The following is a 20309-nucleotide window of genomic DNA, read 5'->3' on the forward strand; positions in this document are numbered from 1 at the left end:
CCCACGTCCATCAAAGATCTATTTACAACAGCCAAGATATGGAACCAACCTAAACGTCCATCACCAGATGACTGGATAAGGAATCTGTGGTATATCTACACAATGGAATATTACTCTGCCATGAAAAGGAATGAAATTCTGCCATTTGCAGCGACATGGATGGACTTAGAGAAAATTATATTAAGTGAAATACGCCAGGCACAGAAAGAGAAATATTGCATGCCCTCAGTCGTAAGTGGGAGCTGGGAGAAGTTGATAAAGGACCACAAAAAATGTTTACATTGTGTGATGATAAAAAAAAAAAAAATTTTTTTACAAAGCTTCCCTGTTGGTATCAGTATTACAACCATGTAGCGCCACCTTGTGGGCAGAAGAGGTAACTGTCATGCTAAATTCCAGAAGCTGATTTTCTTTCCTTCTTGAGGGATTAGGATTATAGACGATTTTTTGGGTTATGTTTTAACTGGAATCTTTTATTAAGTGCCACAAAGTATAAATATGTAACTAAAATGTTCCCTTTATTCTCAGAAAGAGAAAAGCCAAGTGATACAATCCAGAAATTAAAAAAAAAAAAAATACTTGGCAAAGAAGTCAAATATATTCAGTCTGCTTTGAATAAATTCAAGGTATTAGTCAAGGAACATTTGAGAAGACAAGCAAGAGTGAAAGTCTGACCTCAGGAATCTCAAGGTATTTTACGTCATCACTTTACCACCATTAAAGAGTAAAGAACCATTGGAGTGATCTAACTTTTTCTTCCAAGTTGATTTCCTTTTCCATGAGATTCTCACTACTTGCCCCCCACCACAAGTTTCCCAAAGGAAATAAAGAATACTAATTTTGATCCCACAGTGCTGATAAAAGAAAGCTGGTATAGCTGAGACCTGGAGAAGAAAACTCACACCTCGTGCCTCTCCAAATGTTTCTACCATCTACACGTGAAAGCAGAAACCTCATCATAGGTAAGTTAGTCTATTTTTTAATGATGGGTGACTGATACACAATAGTCCTGTCCTGTCAGGTCCTCCAAGCTAACTCTAGCTAAAAGCAAACGTCAGAAGAGAACTAGAAAAAAAAAAATACCTTTTTTCCCCCCTGCAGAGACATTGAAGGTAAAATAGCCTAGTCTCACCTCATCAAACCAAATAATCAGTAACGTATTCTGGATACTCATGACCCCCACATACTAGCAACTTTCTGATAAACTGAGGACATCTGCAATAATCTAAAAAGCCACGGTACACTGCAAGGCTTCCAGTATTTTGTAATAAATACGAGATAATTTATATATTCTTTACATAAAACAAAACTGGTTTTGCTATTGAAATCAAATTTCCTTGCCATTAGCAAATATCTTAGGAAAATACTCAAATCCATAAAGAACACTTTAATATATAATACATATACACATAAATAGAGAGATAAATACAGATATTTAATACACATTCAGCCAGAATATGTTCTGCCCTTATTCCGTCACTTCCCTTCCCTGGTGTTTGAAAGAATCACAAAATACACTGGGAGTGTTTGGTTTTCCCTGAAATCAACTATAACACATAATACTAACGAACTTAATTTAGCAAATTCATACATGTGTATTGTTTTCTGTTCAGTTCCACCTGACACATTGCTAAAAGGGTTTCGTAATCCTTTTCTGTTATTTTACAAGGTTTAAAAGCTTTGCTGGATTTACTGGTTCATTTTGGACCTTGAGGATTCTAAACCCTTCGAAGAAAGCAAGAATACAGACGAAGCCCTTGGTGCATTCTGCAGAAGTGCTAACAGCCGGGTCAGCGTCCCACGTGAACTCGAATGCAGATGACATTACAGAGCCTTGGGGGAGCAACACACTGAATGGTGAGAGAGCGACCGTTTGGTTGTTCTGGACTTTCACAACACCATGCAACGCTGGTTCAATACAATCAGCTAAAAAGCTCTGCTCTGATTTCAAAAGGAGTGAATCGATTGCTTCCCCACATGGGAGCGTGCTCAGAGTTAAATGCTCCCACACGGTGACCTACCACGTGCTCCTTAGGCCGTTCCATACATGAGGACACAGCAGGCCATCATGTGAGGAGCATGCATTTAAGCAAACACTTAGAGAAATGGATTCACTCACTGTCTCAAAGTCTCATCTCTGCATCTCTTTGCCAGTTCAGATCAGATAAAGGATGACAAGGCCATGCAAACATCTTTATGCAACTTGCAAGCACAACCATACCTGAAGGTAAACTGATTCGATGCCCATCTTTGAGCTTCAGACGGCTTCTCTTAAACTTGCCCTTCCTCCTTTTCACCCTGGGCTTCTCCTGGTTCAGCTGGGAGATGAGAATATTGAGCTCGCGCTCCAGCACGTCGATCTCGCGCTCGGCCAGCTGCTGCTCCCGCCGCTTCAGCACCTCCTCCTGAGACTTCTGCTGCAGGGCCGCCCTGCTCAGCTCCTCCTCCCGGGACCGCAGCTCCTGCGACAGATTCACCCCCATGCCATCACTCCTGGCAGCAGGAGTGCAGCCCTGGTCTATTCCTCTCCACCTGCACCCCCACCCCAGCCACCAGATTCCATGCACAGTGGGAAGCCAAAACCCCTCTCCCTCTGCTCAATCCTGCCAGGACAGGGCTCTCTGCAGCAGGGCCATCAGAGAGCTGAGACCTTCTCAGCCTATGATGGACTTGGGTGAAAGACAAAGCCTTTCCACAGGCTCCAATCTCCTGTTTGTTTTATGACCCTAAGAGAGGCAGCCCAACCTGATTTTAACATTTCTCTCTGTTCATCTCCAGCCTTTATAATCACCTTGACACATAAGATGTACTATTAACACACAGCAACAAAGTACAGATGGTGAGTGACCTGTCCTAAAAAACAGCTCAAAGTTAAAGCTCATTCTAGTGACAAAAGAGGCAGTTCAGATTTCCTTACTTAGGGACTTCTTCAGGATATTTACTACGAGTTTGCTTAGAGAATAAAACCTTGTGGTGGAGAGATAAGGGAAAAAATAGAGCTAATGGGTTAGGAGTTGGCTGAAGGCCTATTGGAAATAAAATTGGGACACCAGTAAAAGTATAAGCCAAAGGAAAACATGTTCGTTGTATAAAGAACTTTTCAGAATCCCATCGGTGCGTGGAAAGCATCACTTTATAACAGATCTCATGAATTAGCTAATAAAAGTTCCTCTGTCGCTATTCCTCCTGATTGGAGTTAAACATCCTCTTGGTTAGAGCTTTAGAATTAATGAGCTTCTGGGATCTGTAAAGTGCTCTGTTCACCAGAGACATAAAGGTTTCTTTTAGTGCTGAACTACTTTCTATTCTAGATTACCCTACTACTAAATCAAGCACTCACATAGAAATCAAGGCACTTGCAAGGCTTTATTGACACTGCTCTAAACAAATGTAATCTTAGAATATCCAAATAAGACGATCTTTGTTAGAAACTGTAGATGCCCTCTGAGGTGGGTTCTGAGCACAGTACACACATTTTTCTACTTCATACAACCAAGCAGCACTTGAACCGGGCCCACCACGGCCGTGCTGATCCAAACTCTGCAAGACGGAGCCTCCTGGAAAGAACTGGAGCCAAACCATGGGATGAAAAGGCCACTTCAAATCTTCTAATCACTTGGACTTCTTACAGACGGACACAGAGTAATCTGACTCTATGTCAGGACAATTATAAAGGAAAATAAAAAAGAAGAGAACCCTCCCACAAATGAATAGGACAGTGTGAAGAAGAGACTGGGGGGGGGGGGGGGCTCTAATAACAAAAAGAAAATTTATTTATTCAGATAAAATTCTGAATGCTTGGTAATTCTACCCAAGTGGACTGAAAGTCAGCTTTCAAACATTCTTTAAAATTTTTATAAAAAATTGCATGAATAAAACTGCAGGAGGAATGATTTGCTTTAGACCAATTAATGTTCCAATCACCTCCGCTAATAGGTAGCAGCTGATTCTTATTGATAGAGCAGATGGGTGTTTCTTCATTATACTGTGCCAGATATAAATTAGTATTTATTACTTGAATATTTTTTAAAAGCTGTATGTTAAAAGAAAATTCTGTAATCTGTTTTTGAACTGACTGGTGACTTTCTCCAACGAGTCTGTCCAAGTTGCAGATTTTACTGTAGTCTATTAGGGGAGAAATGATAACTTCCAGTCAACTCCCAATTTCTAACTCTTTACTGTCTATCTTCTGGTTAAGATACTACTTTTCAGTGGTGTTGACATCAATCCAATTAGTCATTGTTAAATGAGATGGCACAAGGAGGAGATGAGGGCAGCATACTCAATAAGGTTTTTTGTGTGTTTCTACTACAGAAATTGAATAAGAAACCATTTTTAATTCCAGGCCCCAACCTAAAATATGAATCTCCTTGCAACAACTTTACAAATTAAAAAAAAAACACAAACATCACTTAGGTCTAAGACTTCACAAGAGCAAAAATAAGATCAGAGAGAAAGCAGCAAAAGTCATCTTCCTACTGAATGAATTCTAAAACATTCAAAAGTAAAAGAAAAACAAAGGTTTGGGGTACTAGAAGCCTTATAAATACTGTGAAATTATGAAACACACAAAAAATTCTCTTGGTTGATGAGATGACTAGCAGTAATCTTGGTTTAATTGCTGGGCACTTAAAAAAAATTCTTTGGGTTGGTGCCATGACTAGCAGTAATCTTTGTTTAATCACTAAGCACAGGCCATTCTGGTAACGGCAAATCCAGGTTCATAGCAGCAGACGTTAATCATTAACAGTGCTATGCCTTCTCCTAGTGGCTCAAGGACAGGTGCATGCACAAAAAACACCAACACAGACACAGAGATAAGAAGCCAGGAATTTAGGGAGGACCCGGTATCTAGGGAGGCTACAGTTTACTGAATAACACAGACCACAGCCAAGTTACTGAACATTAACTCCAAGTCTGAGGCCTCCTCCCGTAAACAATCCGTGAACTAGAAAGGGAGATAGGGCACATACACTGGGCTTTTTACTCTACCAAAAACGATGCGATTAGAAACCCTTAAGCAAAAAAAAAAAAAAAAGTACTACATATTCTTTAATCGTGAATCAGAAGGCTCACAGGATACCATAAATGCTGCATTTCAAAGAGCAATGCACAAAAATCAAATAAAAAGAAAAAAACAGACCCTACTGCAGGACAGCCCCAAAATCAACCAAAAGAATAACAAAGAAACAACTATAAACCTCAGTGGAGAAAGTGCTGACAGCCATTCTTGAAGCATGCTGTTATTTTTATACCACAAATAACAAGAATTAATTCATTGAACACGCCTGTGTCCTGCAGATTCATAAGTAATTATCAATCATGAAAAATAATTAAAATAGGGTAAAGTAATAGTAATTAACAGTTAATAACATCACTTCCGAATTTAAAAATTCTGTGATTTGGAGCTTTATTTTTCCTCCAAGTCTTCTCTCACTCCTCAAAATCTTTTTTTGTTTTTGTGATCCAACACTTATTTTAGAATTCCAGGGCCGAGCCCGTGGCGCACTCGGGAGAGTGCAGCCCTGGGAGTGCGGCGATGCTCCCGCCGTGGGTTCGGATCCTATATAGGACTGGCCGGTGCACTCATTGGCTGAGTGCCGGTCACGAAAAAGACAAACAATAAAAATAAAAATAAAAAAAATAAAAAGAATTCCAGAAAACAATTTGGAAAAATGTTAAAAAAAAAAAAAAAATCAGTCTTTTCCCTATCACTTTAAGCCAACAAAAGGTGTTAAAGTTTCTAAGGAACATATCCATGTTATCATGATAGCAATCCTTCAAAGAACTGCAGGATTTAAAACGTGATCCCCTCAGTGGTTTCCCCAACGTCTGGGCCAGGGCACGTGGGATGTCTGAGCCGCCCCAGCTTCAGCTAAAAGCACCGCTTCCTTTTTCAAGGCCGACGCTCATTTGGCACTTACTAGGTTAGAGGCTCCGCTTAAGCCTCACCCATCTGGAGGGAGACAGCGTACCTGAGACCTCCCTTTTGCAAATGCCAGCCAGGGTGTCCAGCTCTGATCTTAAGCATGACACTGGACTGCTATAGATGCTGGCATTTGCAAAAGGGCAGGGGGAGTCTATCCTATTTCCTAGAATCCCATATAGATACCCTATTCGGTCTCTGCTTGAGTGAAGAAGCCTTTGAAGCCATGTCTTTCACCACTAGACAGCTCCAAGTGTTCCCCAGTGGCTGATGTGAAGTCCCCATTCCATCGTGGGGCATCCACCCAGAGGTCCTGCTGCTGTGCTCTGGGACAGCACACACGGGGTCTCCTCTCTGGACTCCCGGAAAGCCCTGCACTTGCCACCCCTCTGGGCCATTCCTGGTCTGCACGTGCATGGATCTTCAGCTCTCCCTTCCTGGGAGGCCCCTTAAAACATGAAGCAACAATCACATGCAACACTGTGGGCATGATCTGAGCAGTGCAACACGGGATTTGCACTTCTTACTTATGAACTCTGTGTATTTATTAGTGGTGTCAGGGTCTTAGCTGACATTTACCTGTTTTATACTTTTAAACTTACCAAATACTGAAAAATCTAAGGGAGAGAGTCAATTACCTATCCGTATGTCTACTTAAAAAAAAAATAACTTTAGTAGCTTACATTTTTCCTCTAACCATTATTTTTTAATCATTAAGAGAACAGAGATCTGCTATTCTTAAGTTGGTGTGTAGCCTTCCCCCGTGTATACTTTTAGCCTCTCTGTATGATTGAATAGCACTGTTTTGTGTGTTTTATAATTTTACATAAATGGTATACAATGTAACTACTATTCTGCAACTTGCTTTTTTCCATCTAACATTATGTTTAGATTTATCCACATTGGAATGTGTTGCTAGAATTCATTCACTTTAACTACTATACAGATTTCTATGCCAATAGTTTTAGCATCTCTTCCCCTATTAATGGATTTTGGGGTTGTTTCCAGCTTTTCCCTATTTCAAATGATGCTTAATTGAAGCATGTTTGCTGGTGCACGTGCGAGTGTTTCTCAAGAATATGTCACCATACAAGGACAGGCACCAGCAGAGAAGAAAAAAAAAAAAAAAAAAGGTCCTCTCTCTCCACAAAGCACACTCCAGAGTAACAGAAGCGTCTGCTTTACAATAATGGGGGGGACTTGAGCCCACCTGTCCCAGTACTGGACAGATCATGTAGGCAACAAACCAACAGAGGAAAAGTGAGTCTATCAGATGAAGAAAACAAATCTATGATTATTAGAGGGGACAGGGGAGAGATTGGATAAGGGGCATGAAGAATAAATATGATTTGCAACAATGAATATACTAATGAAAAAAAAGGGAAAAAAAAGAATATGTCATCAGAAGTTAAACACCTGAGCCGTATGCCTCTTACAGCGTAAGATTCACAACAGCATTCATAACAGGTACACATTAGCAAATTCACTGTTCACTCGAAACAGTAATCACAACAGTAATAATTGCTAGTCTCTCTCAACTATTAAAATAGATATCAGGAGCACATTCACCAGGTGCACTTAGGTTGATTTACTGTATATATTTAGGGCCTACCACGTGCCACATACTTTGTTCCACGCTGTGGACGCCGATGGGCAAGAATGTAAGAGCACAGCTCGTGAACTTACTATCTAACAGAAAAGGCAGACCAGGAACAACAAACAAGCACATGACACAGGTCTGACTTTGCCATGATAAGGGAAGCACAGGATATTGTGAATGGGACAGAGCAAGGGAGGGGACAGGGTCACAGCAGAGAACGTAGGTGTGCAAAGGCCAAAAGTCAGAACCATGGCATTGAGGAGCCAGGAGGAATGTGGTGTTGCTGGGGACAGGGGCAGCAGAGGAGTGGGGCTCAGTACACCAGGAGAAAAGAAGTCAAGGAAAAGGAGCTGACTACTGAGGCAGGGCTGACCAGACCTGCATATTGGAAGGAGACGGAGGAGCAGACAGGTTAGGGGGACAAGGTGCACGGGCAGGGAGGAGTTGGCCCTGGTTCAGTGTCTGCCTTGAAAGTGCTGCCAAGACATTACACCTGTCAGCCAGGTCCAGGTCACTGGCAGGGCACTCAAAGGGCCACTCAAAGGAAATCAACTGCCATAGCCACCTCCGAGTGCTTGGGCTCTGGCAGCGTCCCAAGCCCACAGTGGACAGTCAACGTGTGTTTGCTGAAAAACTCGTGCGACACGTTTCAACTCAGAACGATTTCCCCATAGAAATTAAATTGTCTTTTTTTCATCTTAGATTGTATTTTTTTTTTTTAAGAAAATAATTTGTATTTGGGGGAATGCCTATGATATACCTGGTATTAATTTTCAATTTAGTATCAGAACAGAAGTCAGCTACTTAAGGAGAGAATTTGGGGGTAAGGTACTTGATGTCACATACAGTAGTACACGTTAGCTCAAGAAATGTGTATGTGTATGTATCAAACCACAACTTCTTGGTCTCTCTTTTGCCCTTTTCTTTAGACGTAGGTTGGCTACCGGCTCTCACTGGACAGTCATTGAAAGTCTACAGATAAAAGGCAGAGCCACATCAGAAGTCCAGGTAATAAACAGGAGACAATGTGTCCTAGCTGTACCGCAATTCCACGCTCCCATGTCATAAACTGGAATGAGCACATGGAATCTTTATTTAAGCAACACAATATCCCCTATCCAAAAAGAATTCTACTATTTCAGCATCGCAAGCGTACGAGGTATAAAAATTCCTTTCTGAAGGATTGTATGACTTCATAAAGATCATCAATAGCTTGCAATGTTGTGATTTAACATGCCATGTTATGAATAGACGTGCAGAAACACTGAACACACATAGAAGAACAAAAGACTCCACAACTGTACACTTCAGACAAGAATAAACCTTGGTTCGCTGAAATGCTCCAGTACTACAAAAATGTCTTTAACATAATAAATGCTACCTCTGTAGCTCAGAGCTATGCCTGGAATTTGGGGTCTTCAGTGCCTTTAATAGCATAGGCCATCAACCAAAAGAAACTATGCTAACTCAACTCACTTCCCAACGAGCCTGCCTTCCAACCAGGTGCGTTTCCACACCTCACATTTCACCTTGTACCTGGCAACAAAGCAGCAGCTTCTGAAAGGGGATTTATTAAGGTATCTCATGCAGTTGTGAAGAGAAGTCCCATGATAGGCCATCTGCAAACTGGATGCTGGTAGCATGGCTCATTCCATGTCCAAAGGCCGATTGTGGGAACCCTCACTAATACAGATTTTGGTACTAGGAGTACCAGGCTTATTTTATTCCTTCATAAGATTTAAAAGCCAAGCATAGCATAACTGATTATGTTAAAATATTCAAAATGTACATATTTCCCTGGTTCCTCCAACAAAGCAATGGCCTTGGAAATAAGAGGACATAGACAGCAAAGAACTTGCATAAAAGAGGCTTTAAAAGACCACCAAAAACAACACAGACCTTGTATAAATTATGGTCCGTACAAACCAACTATAAGAAGACATCTTTGTGACATTTGAATATGGACCAAATATTACATGATATTTAAAAAAACACAGTTAATTTTTTAGATATGGGAATGGCAAGGAAGTTATTTTTAAAAATTCTTACCAGTTAGAGATGCACATTGAAGCATTTATAGGTAAAATGACATGAATCTAGCATTTGATTTAAAATACTCTGGTTAGGGCCGGCCCGTGGCTCACTCAGGAGAGTATGGTGCTGATAGCACCAGGGCAACGGGTTTGGATCCCATATAGGGATGGCCGGTTTGCTCACGGGGTGAGTGTGGTGCTGACAACACCAAGTCAAGGGTTAAGATCCCCTTACCGGTCATCTTTTAAAAAAAAATAATTAAAAAATTTTAAAAATAAAATAAAATAAAATACTCTGGTTAAAAAATGATAATGGGGGACCAGCCCTGTGGCTCACTCGGGAGAGTGCAGTGCTGGTAGCGCCGAGGCCGCAGGTTCGGATCCTGTATAGGGATGGCCGGTGCGCTCGCTGGCTGAGTGTGGTGCTGACAACACCGTGCCGATGGTTACGATCCCCTTACTGGACAAAAAAATAAAAAATTTAAAAAATAATGGGGAAGAGAGAGGAACAAAATGATAAAATAATGACAATTACTGAAGATGGCAAATGCACACGAAGGGTTTATTATGCTGTTCTCTCTCCTTTCTCTTTTTTACATTTAAAAATTCCTTTAATAGAAAGGGTTTTTCCCTATTATACAGTTTGAGTACCCCTCTGTTTTGTTTTTGTTTTATTTTTAAACTGAAGGAAGGCAAGAATCAATAAATATGATACCTGATAATATCTTACAATAATGCCAACAGTGGTTCTCGGCTACAATTTTCTGTAATTTTCATAAATGTGAGTACATTGCACAATTAAAAATCTCCCTCACCTTCTCCTTTGTCCTCAACTCATTAAACATTTGCTGAATTTCCAGCTTCCAGTCGTCTTGCATGGAATGAAAAGATTCTTGTGGCATTTCAGCCATCACGGCCCCTTCAATAGCCGTCAGCTGTTCCAGAATTAAGGCAAATGACGGGCGGATGTGAGGGTCTTGTTCCCAGCATTCTAAAACAAAAGACAACCACGCTAATTCCATCTCTCCGCCCAGTTCGGATGATCTCCAAGACATCAGGGTTTCTAAGAAATGTTTTACAATAAAATGCATTTCAACTTAACATCTGTCATTCTAAACCAGAAGCCCATGTTTCTGCTCCTGAAGATTCAAGACTCTGTTGAGCATACTTTGAATAGTTTATAATACACAGTATCCATGTCAGACGCATATGCAATAATTAATATTAGATAGGCTTGCTGTTGTCTATAGGATACCACATTTAATATATGGGTGGGTGCTTCCCAGGCCTGACCGTGAACTCTGATTCAGGGTCCCAGGCTGCCATGGCCAGACGATCTACTGATATAGAGTTACACATATAGCTCCACCCAAGAAAACCAAAGTCTCTAAAATGTGTAAATCACAGGAGAAGTTCTAAAAAGTAACCTAATTATGAAATAAGGTAACTTGCTGCATACAGAAAGAATTAATTTTTAAAAGGTAAGGATCAAACAGACAAGATCACAGCAAAACCATGCCAGTTAAGACTATAAAACACGTCTGATCATTAAGATTTGGAGCCAATTCAGTACTGTTTGAACCCTACTAGTGTGCTTGGTAAAAAGTTTATTACTATTCAGTTGAGTTTGTTACATAAATGAGTCACTGATAAAACCAGACTGTTTTTAAGTTACTTCGTTCATCAAAACTTTACCTGACATTTTATTTATTTTTTTTTTTAGGAGTATTGTTATTATTTTTTGCATACTATGATGTTGTGGAGCAGTTTGGGGGGAATGGGAGAGGGAAAAGGAGAGAAAATAGGGTGGGAGGAGAAAGGAGGAGGGGTGGGGTTGAGGCCTGTGGCACCCCCCTCATTCCTGCAGGGGAGACCAAGGGATTTCCGGGAGTGGCTTGGCCATTGCTGGGCAGGGTGCAGATGTCAGAGGGGTGTGGCTGAAGCCCTCGCCCCACCACTGCCCCAGCTTGGGAGCCCAGGGCACCTCCTGCGGCAGCTCAGTGGTCATCGCTGGGCTGGTTGCAGGTGTTGGGGGTGTGTGGCCAAGGCCCTCGGCCCCCCACCGCCCTGGCTCAGGAGCCCAGGGCACTTCCTGCAGTGGCTCGGTGGTCATTGCTGGGCTAGTTGCAGGCATTGGGGGGCTGTCTTTACCTGACATTTTAGATCAAAGGCAAAGTTTCTCATTCTTAAAACAGTATAATTACTTAAATGAATTTGAAAACTGGAATCACAAAAATGGCTTTTCTGGTTAAAAAAAAATAGATATTCTAATGAGTGATTCTCTTTGCTCATACAGATCACAGAAACAAAGGCTACACAAATACCTCTCATGAGCCTGGCAAATGGCTCCGGGCAGGTGGACGGAATGGGCAGAGTGAGCTTATTGACCGCTACCCCGTAAGCCACAGCAAGGCCATCAATGCCGCGATAGGGGACTTCTCCCGTGAGCAGCTCCCACAGCAGCACTCCGTAGCTAGAAAGCCAAGTTTTCATATGTTAAAGGGGCTCCATGGTGTCTCTCCCTTTTGACCCCGTTGACGGGATAAACACATCAGTACCTGCTCCTGGTAGGATCTTCCCTTCCAGCAAGGCTCAGGAGGGGCTGAAATCTCAAGCTGGGAGATGGGCTCTTTCAGTCAATAACCCAAACACATGCAAACATATTCCCCCCTGAAATCACACATGCATCCATTGCAGGAATTAAAACTGCTTAAAGAATAGGAGAGCTTGGCAGTAGTACACGACTGAAAGAAAAGGGGTCCAGAAGCAGGCCACACTTTAAGAGTAATGTGGCCTATCTCTTACGCAACACCTCTGGAGGACTGTTAGGACACTGAAGAGCCCAGCCCCACAGAAATCTCGTGCCACACACACCGCAGGACGGAGAGAGTGTCATGCTCATTAACAATTTTTAAACGGTTTTTGAAATTGTTTATCTTTCTGCCTGTCCCTTTACATTTCAGATGTGTTGCTAATGTTCCCACCATATTACTTCATGGTAACGGATGAAAGAAATCAGCATGGGCCTCCTGGCACCTGCTGGCAGGACACAGCCCTCTTTTTTCTGTAACGAAGGAAGCTGAGGTGGGACGAGAGTGGAGAACAGGGTCAGGAGCAGACACCGCCGCCCCTGCACCTGCTACGTCAGTTCTTCAAAGGCAAACACAGTCACCAGCAAGAACAAGAAAAGGCACAGGATGGGATTTCTAAACAAATTTTCAAAATAAAGGTAAAGAACCAAATTTCATCACACACCCATAGCACAGACTCTAAGGTCCTCAAATTCAACTTTGTACAGAGTAGCAGAGAACAGAAATGAATCTTCTGGGTACATGTATTTACTTTCTTCTCCTATAAAGGTCAGTACCTTTGTTTACCCTTATTCTTTCTCTAAACGTGAAGGACACTCAAGTTATCTTTTGTTAATACATTAAAAAATCAGAATCATTCCAGATGATTCACTTGACCTTTAATGGAAATACACAAATTGGAACACTGTCATATTTAGTTTCTTTTTAAATTCCATTAGTGTACCTGGTGAAGCCCTACCTTCCTAACCTTTTAAAACCTCATTAGCAGGTAAGGAAAATGTGGTATGTATACACCATGGAATACTACTCAGCCGTAAAAAAGAATGAAATTCTGCCATTCACAGCAATATGGATGAGCCTGGAGAAAATGATGTTAAGTGAAATAAGCAAAACACAGAAAGAGAAATACTGTACGTCCTTACTCTTAAGTAAGTGCTAGGAAAGAAGGAAAGAGAGAAAAAGAGAGAGAGAGAGAGAAAGAAAGAACCACAATAATACATTGAACTTTCAGAAGGAGAGAACAAATCTATGGTTACTAGAGGTGGGAAAGAGGTAAGCACGGGGAGTTAGGGAGAAACTGGGTAAGGGGCACAAAGAATAATTACAATTTGTAATAAAGAATATGCTAATAATATTGATTTGGGCCAGCCCCGTGGCTCACTCGGGAGAGTGCAACGCTGGTAGCACGGAGGTCACGGGTTCAGATCCTATATTGGGACGGCCGGTGCACTCACTGGCTGAGCGTGGTGCTGACAACACCGTGCCGAGGGTTGCAATCCCCTTACCAGTCAGAGGAAAAAATAATAATAATAAAATAATAATAATAATGATGATGATTTGATCATCACATATTAGGCATAGGTGATGGCATAACGCTATATCCTCAAAATATGTATAATCAGTTATGTTTCAATATAAAAAAAAAAGAGAAACCGCATTAGCTTTAAGTTAAAACCAAGTCTGAAGTTTAGAGACAGCTTTTCTCATTTCTTACGTGTGCTGCTTCTACATAACATGTACGCATAGATGTAAAATATCAGAGAGAGAGAAAGTAGTAAAATATGCCAAAGGCAAAGCAGCTCAGAATTACAGAAATTATTTTAATTTGGCTGCAGAATCAATTTGTGAGTATCACTTGATAATCTTCTGATCTTCAGAGAGCTGGGGATTCAAGACATCACACTAGAAGGAGCCGACTGTGAAGACCTGATCTGCAAAGAGCTGGAAACCATCTGCAGTCCAGGCTTGGGTCATCCCGAGATGTGGAGACTTTGGAAAGACTCCTCCACGAGTGCCCCCTGGACTGCAGACTCTGCACTGAGGACATTCAGAAAAACAGTGCAAGGGACGACAGGACGCGCCCATCCGAGGGGCCTCAGGGACGCTCTGGCTGGTGTTCTGGCCCTAAGCAGAGGGACCTGAGTCCTGAGCCAGGCGCTCGGGTTCCGAACAGGAGGAGTAACAGGTCAGTGCTGAAAAACGACTGGATTTGGAGGCCGAAGACTGGAGTCTGAGCTTTGGCGGCATCAGCCTTCACTAGTGATCTCTCTACTTGCAGGGCCTGTAAATCTGATCTTCAATGAACTCAGCTATGCCATACAATAATGTGATATTTCCTCTACCATCTCAAAGCACTGTCTTATTTTAAAAGAAGAAATATACATAATAGGAGAGTACTTCCAAAAAGTTCGTGGAAAAATAAAATTAAAAAACAATACGAATCTTTTCATGAGCTTTTTGAACTACCCTCGTACTAATAAAATGAAATACTTGTAAATTATACAGTGCTATGAAACTGCTAGCTGTTCAGCTGAAACCAATATTTTTCAAAGATTATCGGGTTAGTTTCTCGAAAATGATCTATACAGATGGTCCCCAACTTATGATGTTTTGACTTAATGATTTTTCAACTCTACGATGGTATGAAACAGTGGCGATTTCAATGTAATATAGAGTGTTCAATAAATGACACGAGATATTCAATACTGATTTGAAAATAGGCTTTATGTTAGAAGATTTTGCCCAACTGTAGGCTAATGTAAGTGTGCTGAGCACACTTCAGGTAGGCTAGTCTAAGCTATGATGTTCAGAAGGTTAGGTGCATTAAATGCATTTTCGACAAAGCTGTTTTCAACTTACATGGGTTTATCAGGATGTCAGAGGCATCTGTATTATGGTTCATTAGTAGAGACACCTTCATAATTGCAGGAGTAAATAAACTTAACTCACAGATCAGTCAACAAAGATCACCTCAGAACAGGGGACCCAAAATTTCATAGACACAATAACTGACAATTGTCTAAATTCAAAGAAATTCTCATTAGTAAATAACAAAACTATGCCAAAAAATAACAACATAACTTTGCTTCTTGGAAGTTTCGGAGAATGAATAATTCAGGACAGGTCTTTTTTCCAGAAAGAGGGCTTATCCTGTGAAAAACCAATGTGAAAAAATGTAACTTTCAATGGAACCATTTCTATCATGTAATACATATTTTTCTGTTCTCTTAAACCAGATGGGAGATTGTACAATGAAGTGCTCCCCTGAGAAGTCAAGTCGCATAAGGATTAAGCACTACGGGAGCAGGAGTCATGGACCTTAGTCCTGGGACTGGAGTCTGCAGCTTCCTAGTTTTACAACCCTAACCAGATTTCTTAACTTCCCAGTGCCTCGGCAACCTCGTCTTAAAACTGGAGTAATAATAATATCTGCTGTAGAAATTAGGTGGTGATGTCTAGCTAAGTGCACAGGACAGTTACCCTGCAGTGCAGTAACTGGTGAGGACAAAGGTCGGGGAACAGGAGAGGACCTGGAGGTACACAGTCCCAGGCCCCAGTACTGCAGAGGTGAGACAGTGCTCTCCATATGAAACTTCTGTTTATGGGAATGTTATAAAAGAGATTCCACAGCAACGGTGTGTGTGATTCAGAGAGACCATCTCCCCTGCTCTTACCCATGATATCCTACAACTCTAGTTTGCTTTTACATATTATTGTGTTCTGGAGATGTGTAGGGTTGTTTGATCCTACAACCCAGCAGCTCCAGGGGGTGATACTTTCTTGCCACCTATTTTGCTTTCTGCTGCCAGTTTTTACTATCACCAGCTTGGCATCCCTCTCGTAATTAGCTGCCTTTAATGAAAATCAGATCATCAAGCTTTGTAAAATGGAGAATATCTTATAAACAAACAGATTTTGAGAGGAGACCTCTCCAATGACTGGATGAACATGAAGACCTATATTTTGGCTGGGTTTAACGGGTAATTTTATGTTTTTATTTTTTTGCTTACTTCCTGATTCTCTTTTATGTTTACAATAGACAAGGTCGCTATAAAGCATGATTGTACAGCACTTGTATACCTTGTAATTACACAGTTTATAATAGAAGTGCACTAAATAAAATGGTTATAGTCTCAAGATACACTATTTTGAATGTAAAATTGATTTACAATGTGTTTTTATAGTTTTTAAAAGTCTTAAAGAATGATTTCTTAAAAGGATAGCCATTTCACTTATGTAATTTGGTATTTTTCATCTGGTTAGAAAATGACTGTAATTAAATCAGTGAGAACACATTTAATGCTTTATAAAAACACACACGCTCAGCCCCTACCAGTAGAGAGTCTAATTCATTAAGTAAAAGGTAGGGTGCCAGCATTTGTGTTTCTTAAGCCAGCCCTGAGACACGACAGAACCCTGCCGCCAATGGGTAAATAAGTTGTAAGTAGAACAATTAAAATCATATCTTAAATGCAAAGGGTAGGCTTTAAATGTAAAGCAATTCTATACTGGCAAAGGTCCCCACCACTTCACGTATGAACTTGACATGGTAACTTCTAGCATATCCAATGATTAAAAGGGAAAAATAATTGTTAATGAAAATGAATTTTGAAGTTAGACAGATCTGGGTTTAAGTAGAGTCCTGCTACTTAGCAGAAATGGACTCTTAGCGGGCCGAGCCTGTGGCGCACTCGGGAGAGTGCAGTGCTGGGAGCACAGTGACGCTCCCGCCGAGGGTTCAGATCCTATATAGGGATGGCCAGTGCACTCACTGGCTGAATACCGGTCACGGAAAAGACAAAAAAAAAAAAAAAAAAAGAAATGGACTCTCAGCAACTGACATTTTCTCTCCCAGCCTTGGTTTTCTATTATGTAAAAAAAACAAACAAATCAAAAAGCTGGAATTTTAACCATAATGAGATATCACATCACACCTGCAGGAATGGCTGGGATTGAAAAGTCAGATAACAAGTGTTGGCAAGGACGTGGAGAAATCAGAATCCTGCACACTGCTGGTGAGAATGAAATATAACAGCCCGGAAGTTCCTCCAGTGACTAAACACAGAATTACCATACGGCCTGGCAATTTCACTGCTTAGGTATGCACCCAAGAGAACTGGAGATACATGCCCTTCCAAAGCCTTGTTCATGAATGTTCTCAGCAGCATTTTCACAATAGCCAAAAACTCAAACGTCCATCCACACACGAATGGATAAACAAAATGTGTATTCATGCAATGAAATATTCTTCAGCCATAAAAGAATGCAGCATTAACCCATGCTAAGATGTGGATGGACCTTGAAACACGATGCCCAGTCACAAACGACGAATAAAATAAGGTACCATTTACATGAAATGTCCAGAATGAGCAAATCTAAAGAGTGACTGCCTAGGGCTAAGAAGAGGGCTTTGGGGGTGATGAGTTAAGAGGTGCAGGGTTTCTTTCTGGAATAATAAAAATGTTCTAAAATTGTGGTTGTGGATACACAACTCTACCAAAATAATCTAAGAGCCACTGAATTGTACAGTTTAAATGGGTGAATTGTACGGTATGTGAATTATATCTCAATAAAGCTGTTAAAAAGTGACAGACAAAAGCTGGAATTTTCATACCTGCCCCATAGGATTTAATGAGCACTAAATAAAGGCCAGTAAACTCTCTGTGCACTGCAACTATTACACAGAGTGATTTTTCTTTGTGGCTCTGCTATTGTCAACATCTTCATCCCCCTACTGAGACATAGCTGAATGGAAAATCAAAATAATCTGCTATTCCAGTAGGTCCAGTGTGCTCCATCTTCGAACAGGCAGCTCTAGCTTTAGATGAGGCGACCTATAAAATGAAGGGAGTGGCCTAAGTCTTTCTCTCATTCTCTTTCCACGCTAATACTGTTTGTGAATCACGAGGAATCACAAGTTTGCTTAAAGTGAACATTTATTTCCTGGCAGGCCTTACAACATCTTGGCGCTGGTGCTAACTCACATGAGAACCAGTTTTTTATTTTTCTTACTGAAACGTAATTGATTACATGTATTTGTGGGGTACAGAGTTGACTGTCAGTATTCGTGTACAATATATGATGGTCAAATCAGGACAGCTGGCATCTTCGTCATTACACGACCGGTTTTAATCAATCTTCAGATTAAACAAGAAGGTTCTCCTAGCAGAGAAGTCATAGGACAGTGAAAACCTCAAGTAACCTGTCATGCTGTCTATTGAGCAAAACCATAAAACCGTCTCCAAAAAGGTCTGCGCTATGCATGCTCAGAATGACTGGATATTTGGGATTCAGTGACATGAAGCAACCAACCAGTGTCTGCAGACGTCTGCAGAGCAGACACATGGCACTCACCTCCAGACATCGCTTCCCTTAGAAAACAGGGAGGACTTGATCACTTCTGGGGCCATCCAGGCATAGGTGCCCGCCACGCTCATCTTGGTGGTCCTGTGCCACTCCCTGGCCAGCCCGAAATCGGTGATCTTCAACGTCTTATTGAAGACATCATCATGCTCTATCTTCTCAAGGAGCAAAACTGAAGAAAAATCAGAGATGGGATATTTTCATATTCTCATTTTTCAGTCATGACTTTTCTACGACATTTAAAAACATAATTGTCACTGTCGTTGGCAGAGGACACGAGAATGAACCTGTCCTTAACCATTTTATCTTACTTACAGCATGCATGTCTCAACCGTTAGCAGGTCATTTGTGCCTGAAGTCACACATTTTTTAAAAAAAATCCACAGACACAACACGGTTTAGCTCTCTTTGTGTTTCTATTTCCGAGAGAGTAAATGATTTCTAGGGGCAAGAAAAACTGACTGAGATATCACAGATAGGATCAGAAGTCTGTGAAAGTTTACCTAGTATGAAAAAATATACTGTTTTCTTGCAAGAAATTCCTTCCTGACCTATGTGCAGTCTTTTCTACTGAATATATTGTAGAGCATCGCAAATAGCTGATTTATTACCACGAGTCATTATCATCAAACGTTATCTTATATTAAATTTGCAAAATGCTTAGAGATACTTTAACTCATGAAGACAATCTATGAGATAGCATTGCTTTATCAGAGCTCAAAACATAGCAAGAAGCAAAAACTTCAGAGAAACCTCATCCAGGTGCTGGTTCCCCCAGCCCCCGATGACGTTCAGGACACACAAGAGCAGCTTCCAGGAACTGAGCTCAGGCCAGTGTCTGTCCCTGAGGTCTCAGGTAAGTCTGCAGCCACAGTAAATGTGCTTTAGTTGCTCTCTACCTGCACCCTCCTGCCCCACCCTTCCCCAGCACCTTTGGGTCCTCTCTCCCTGGGTCATTCTCCTCTGCCTAGAACCAGGTAGAAGGTTCCTGGGCCTTCTAGAAGGCTCTGAGAAGCTGGATGCTGCCACCTGTCCTCGCCCTAATCCATTTTGTACATCAGCACCAGCAGACTCTCTTACTGAAGTGGAGTGTCATTCTTTTATCTTTTAAGCCTTCCATGAACACACTACAAACACGCACCAACATGGGAGAACCTGTAACCCGTTATGTCGGAAGTGAAAGAAGCCAGACCTAAAAGGTTACACACACTGTGATTCCATGAGACATTATTCTGGGAAAAGAACAAGGACTGACACAGATCGGCAGTTGCCAGAGGCTGAGCAAAAGGGTTGATGGCAAAGGATGTGATGGAAACTCTGTTCCTTGATGCTGGTGGCGGTGGTTTCAGGGTTATACACATTTGTCAAAACTCGAACTGTACACTCTCAGAGGGTGGACTTTACCATGTATAAGCTAGACCTCAACAGACCTGCATTTAAAGGAAAAAAAAAAAGTCATGGTGGTTCCCCATAGCTCAGGGACAACGTCCACAGTCCTAAACCTGGGCAGTCGTGACCTCTGCATTTGCCTGCCACCTCAGTCCTCCACAGGTGAGCTCCCTGTGCCAACGGCAGGCTGGCCTGTCATCCGCTCAGACACTGCCCTCCTGGTGCAAACTCCCAACTTCCCCTGAGCAAGAGCTAGTGCTCTGTCCTAGGACTCACGTGGAGGTCGTGCTCCCATCACAGCACACAGGAGGCCTGGCGTGCAATGGTTATGTGTGTTTGCCTTGATTCCTCCACTAGACTGTGAGCTCTGGGAGGAAGAGGGAGGGGGAAGGGAAAAGGGGGCGGGG

At 41.6% G+C, this 20309-nt stretch overlaps 1 protein-coding gene across 1 annotated transcript in view; it reads right to left on the bottom strand.

The window, feature by feature from the left end:
• The window catches only part of MAP3K21 (mitogen-activated protein kinase kinase kinase 21), a 53420-nt gene that overhangs the window by 18725 nt on the left and 14386 nt on the right, over window positions 1–20309 (bottom strand). The window contains exons 2-5 of the mRNA XM_063082867.1: window positions 18505–18685; window positions 11884–12032; window positions 10375–10550; window positions 2222–2462 (exon numbers count right to left, since the gene is read on the bottom strand). Coding sequence (XP_062938937.1) covers window positions 2222–2462; window positions 10375–10550; window positions 11884–12032; window positions 18505–18685 — 747 coding nt within the window. The remainder of the gene's footprint in view (window positions 1–2221; window positions 2463–10374; window positions 10551–11883; window positions 12033–18504; window positions 18686–20309) is intronic.

Source organism: Cynocephalus volans, chromosome 18 (assembly GCF_027409185.1).
Source record: "Cynocephalus volans isolate mCynVol1 chromosome 18, mCynVol1.pri, whole genome shotgun sequence".
Classification (NCBI taxonomy): Eukaryota; Metazoa; Chordata; class Mammalia; order Dermoptera; family Cynocephalidae; genus Cynocephalus; species Cynocephalus volans.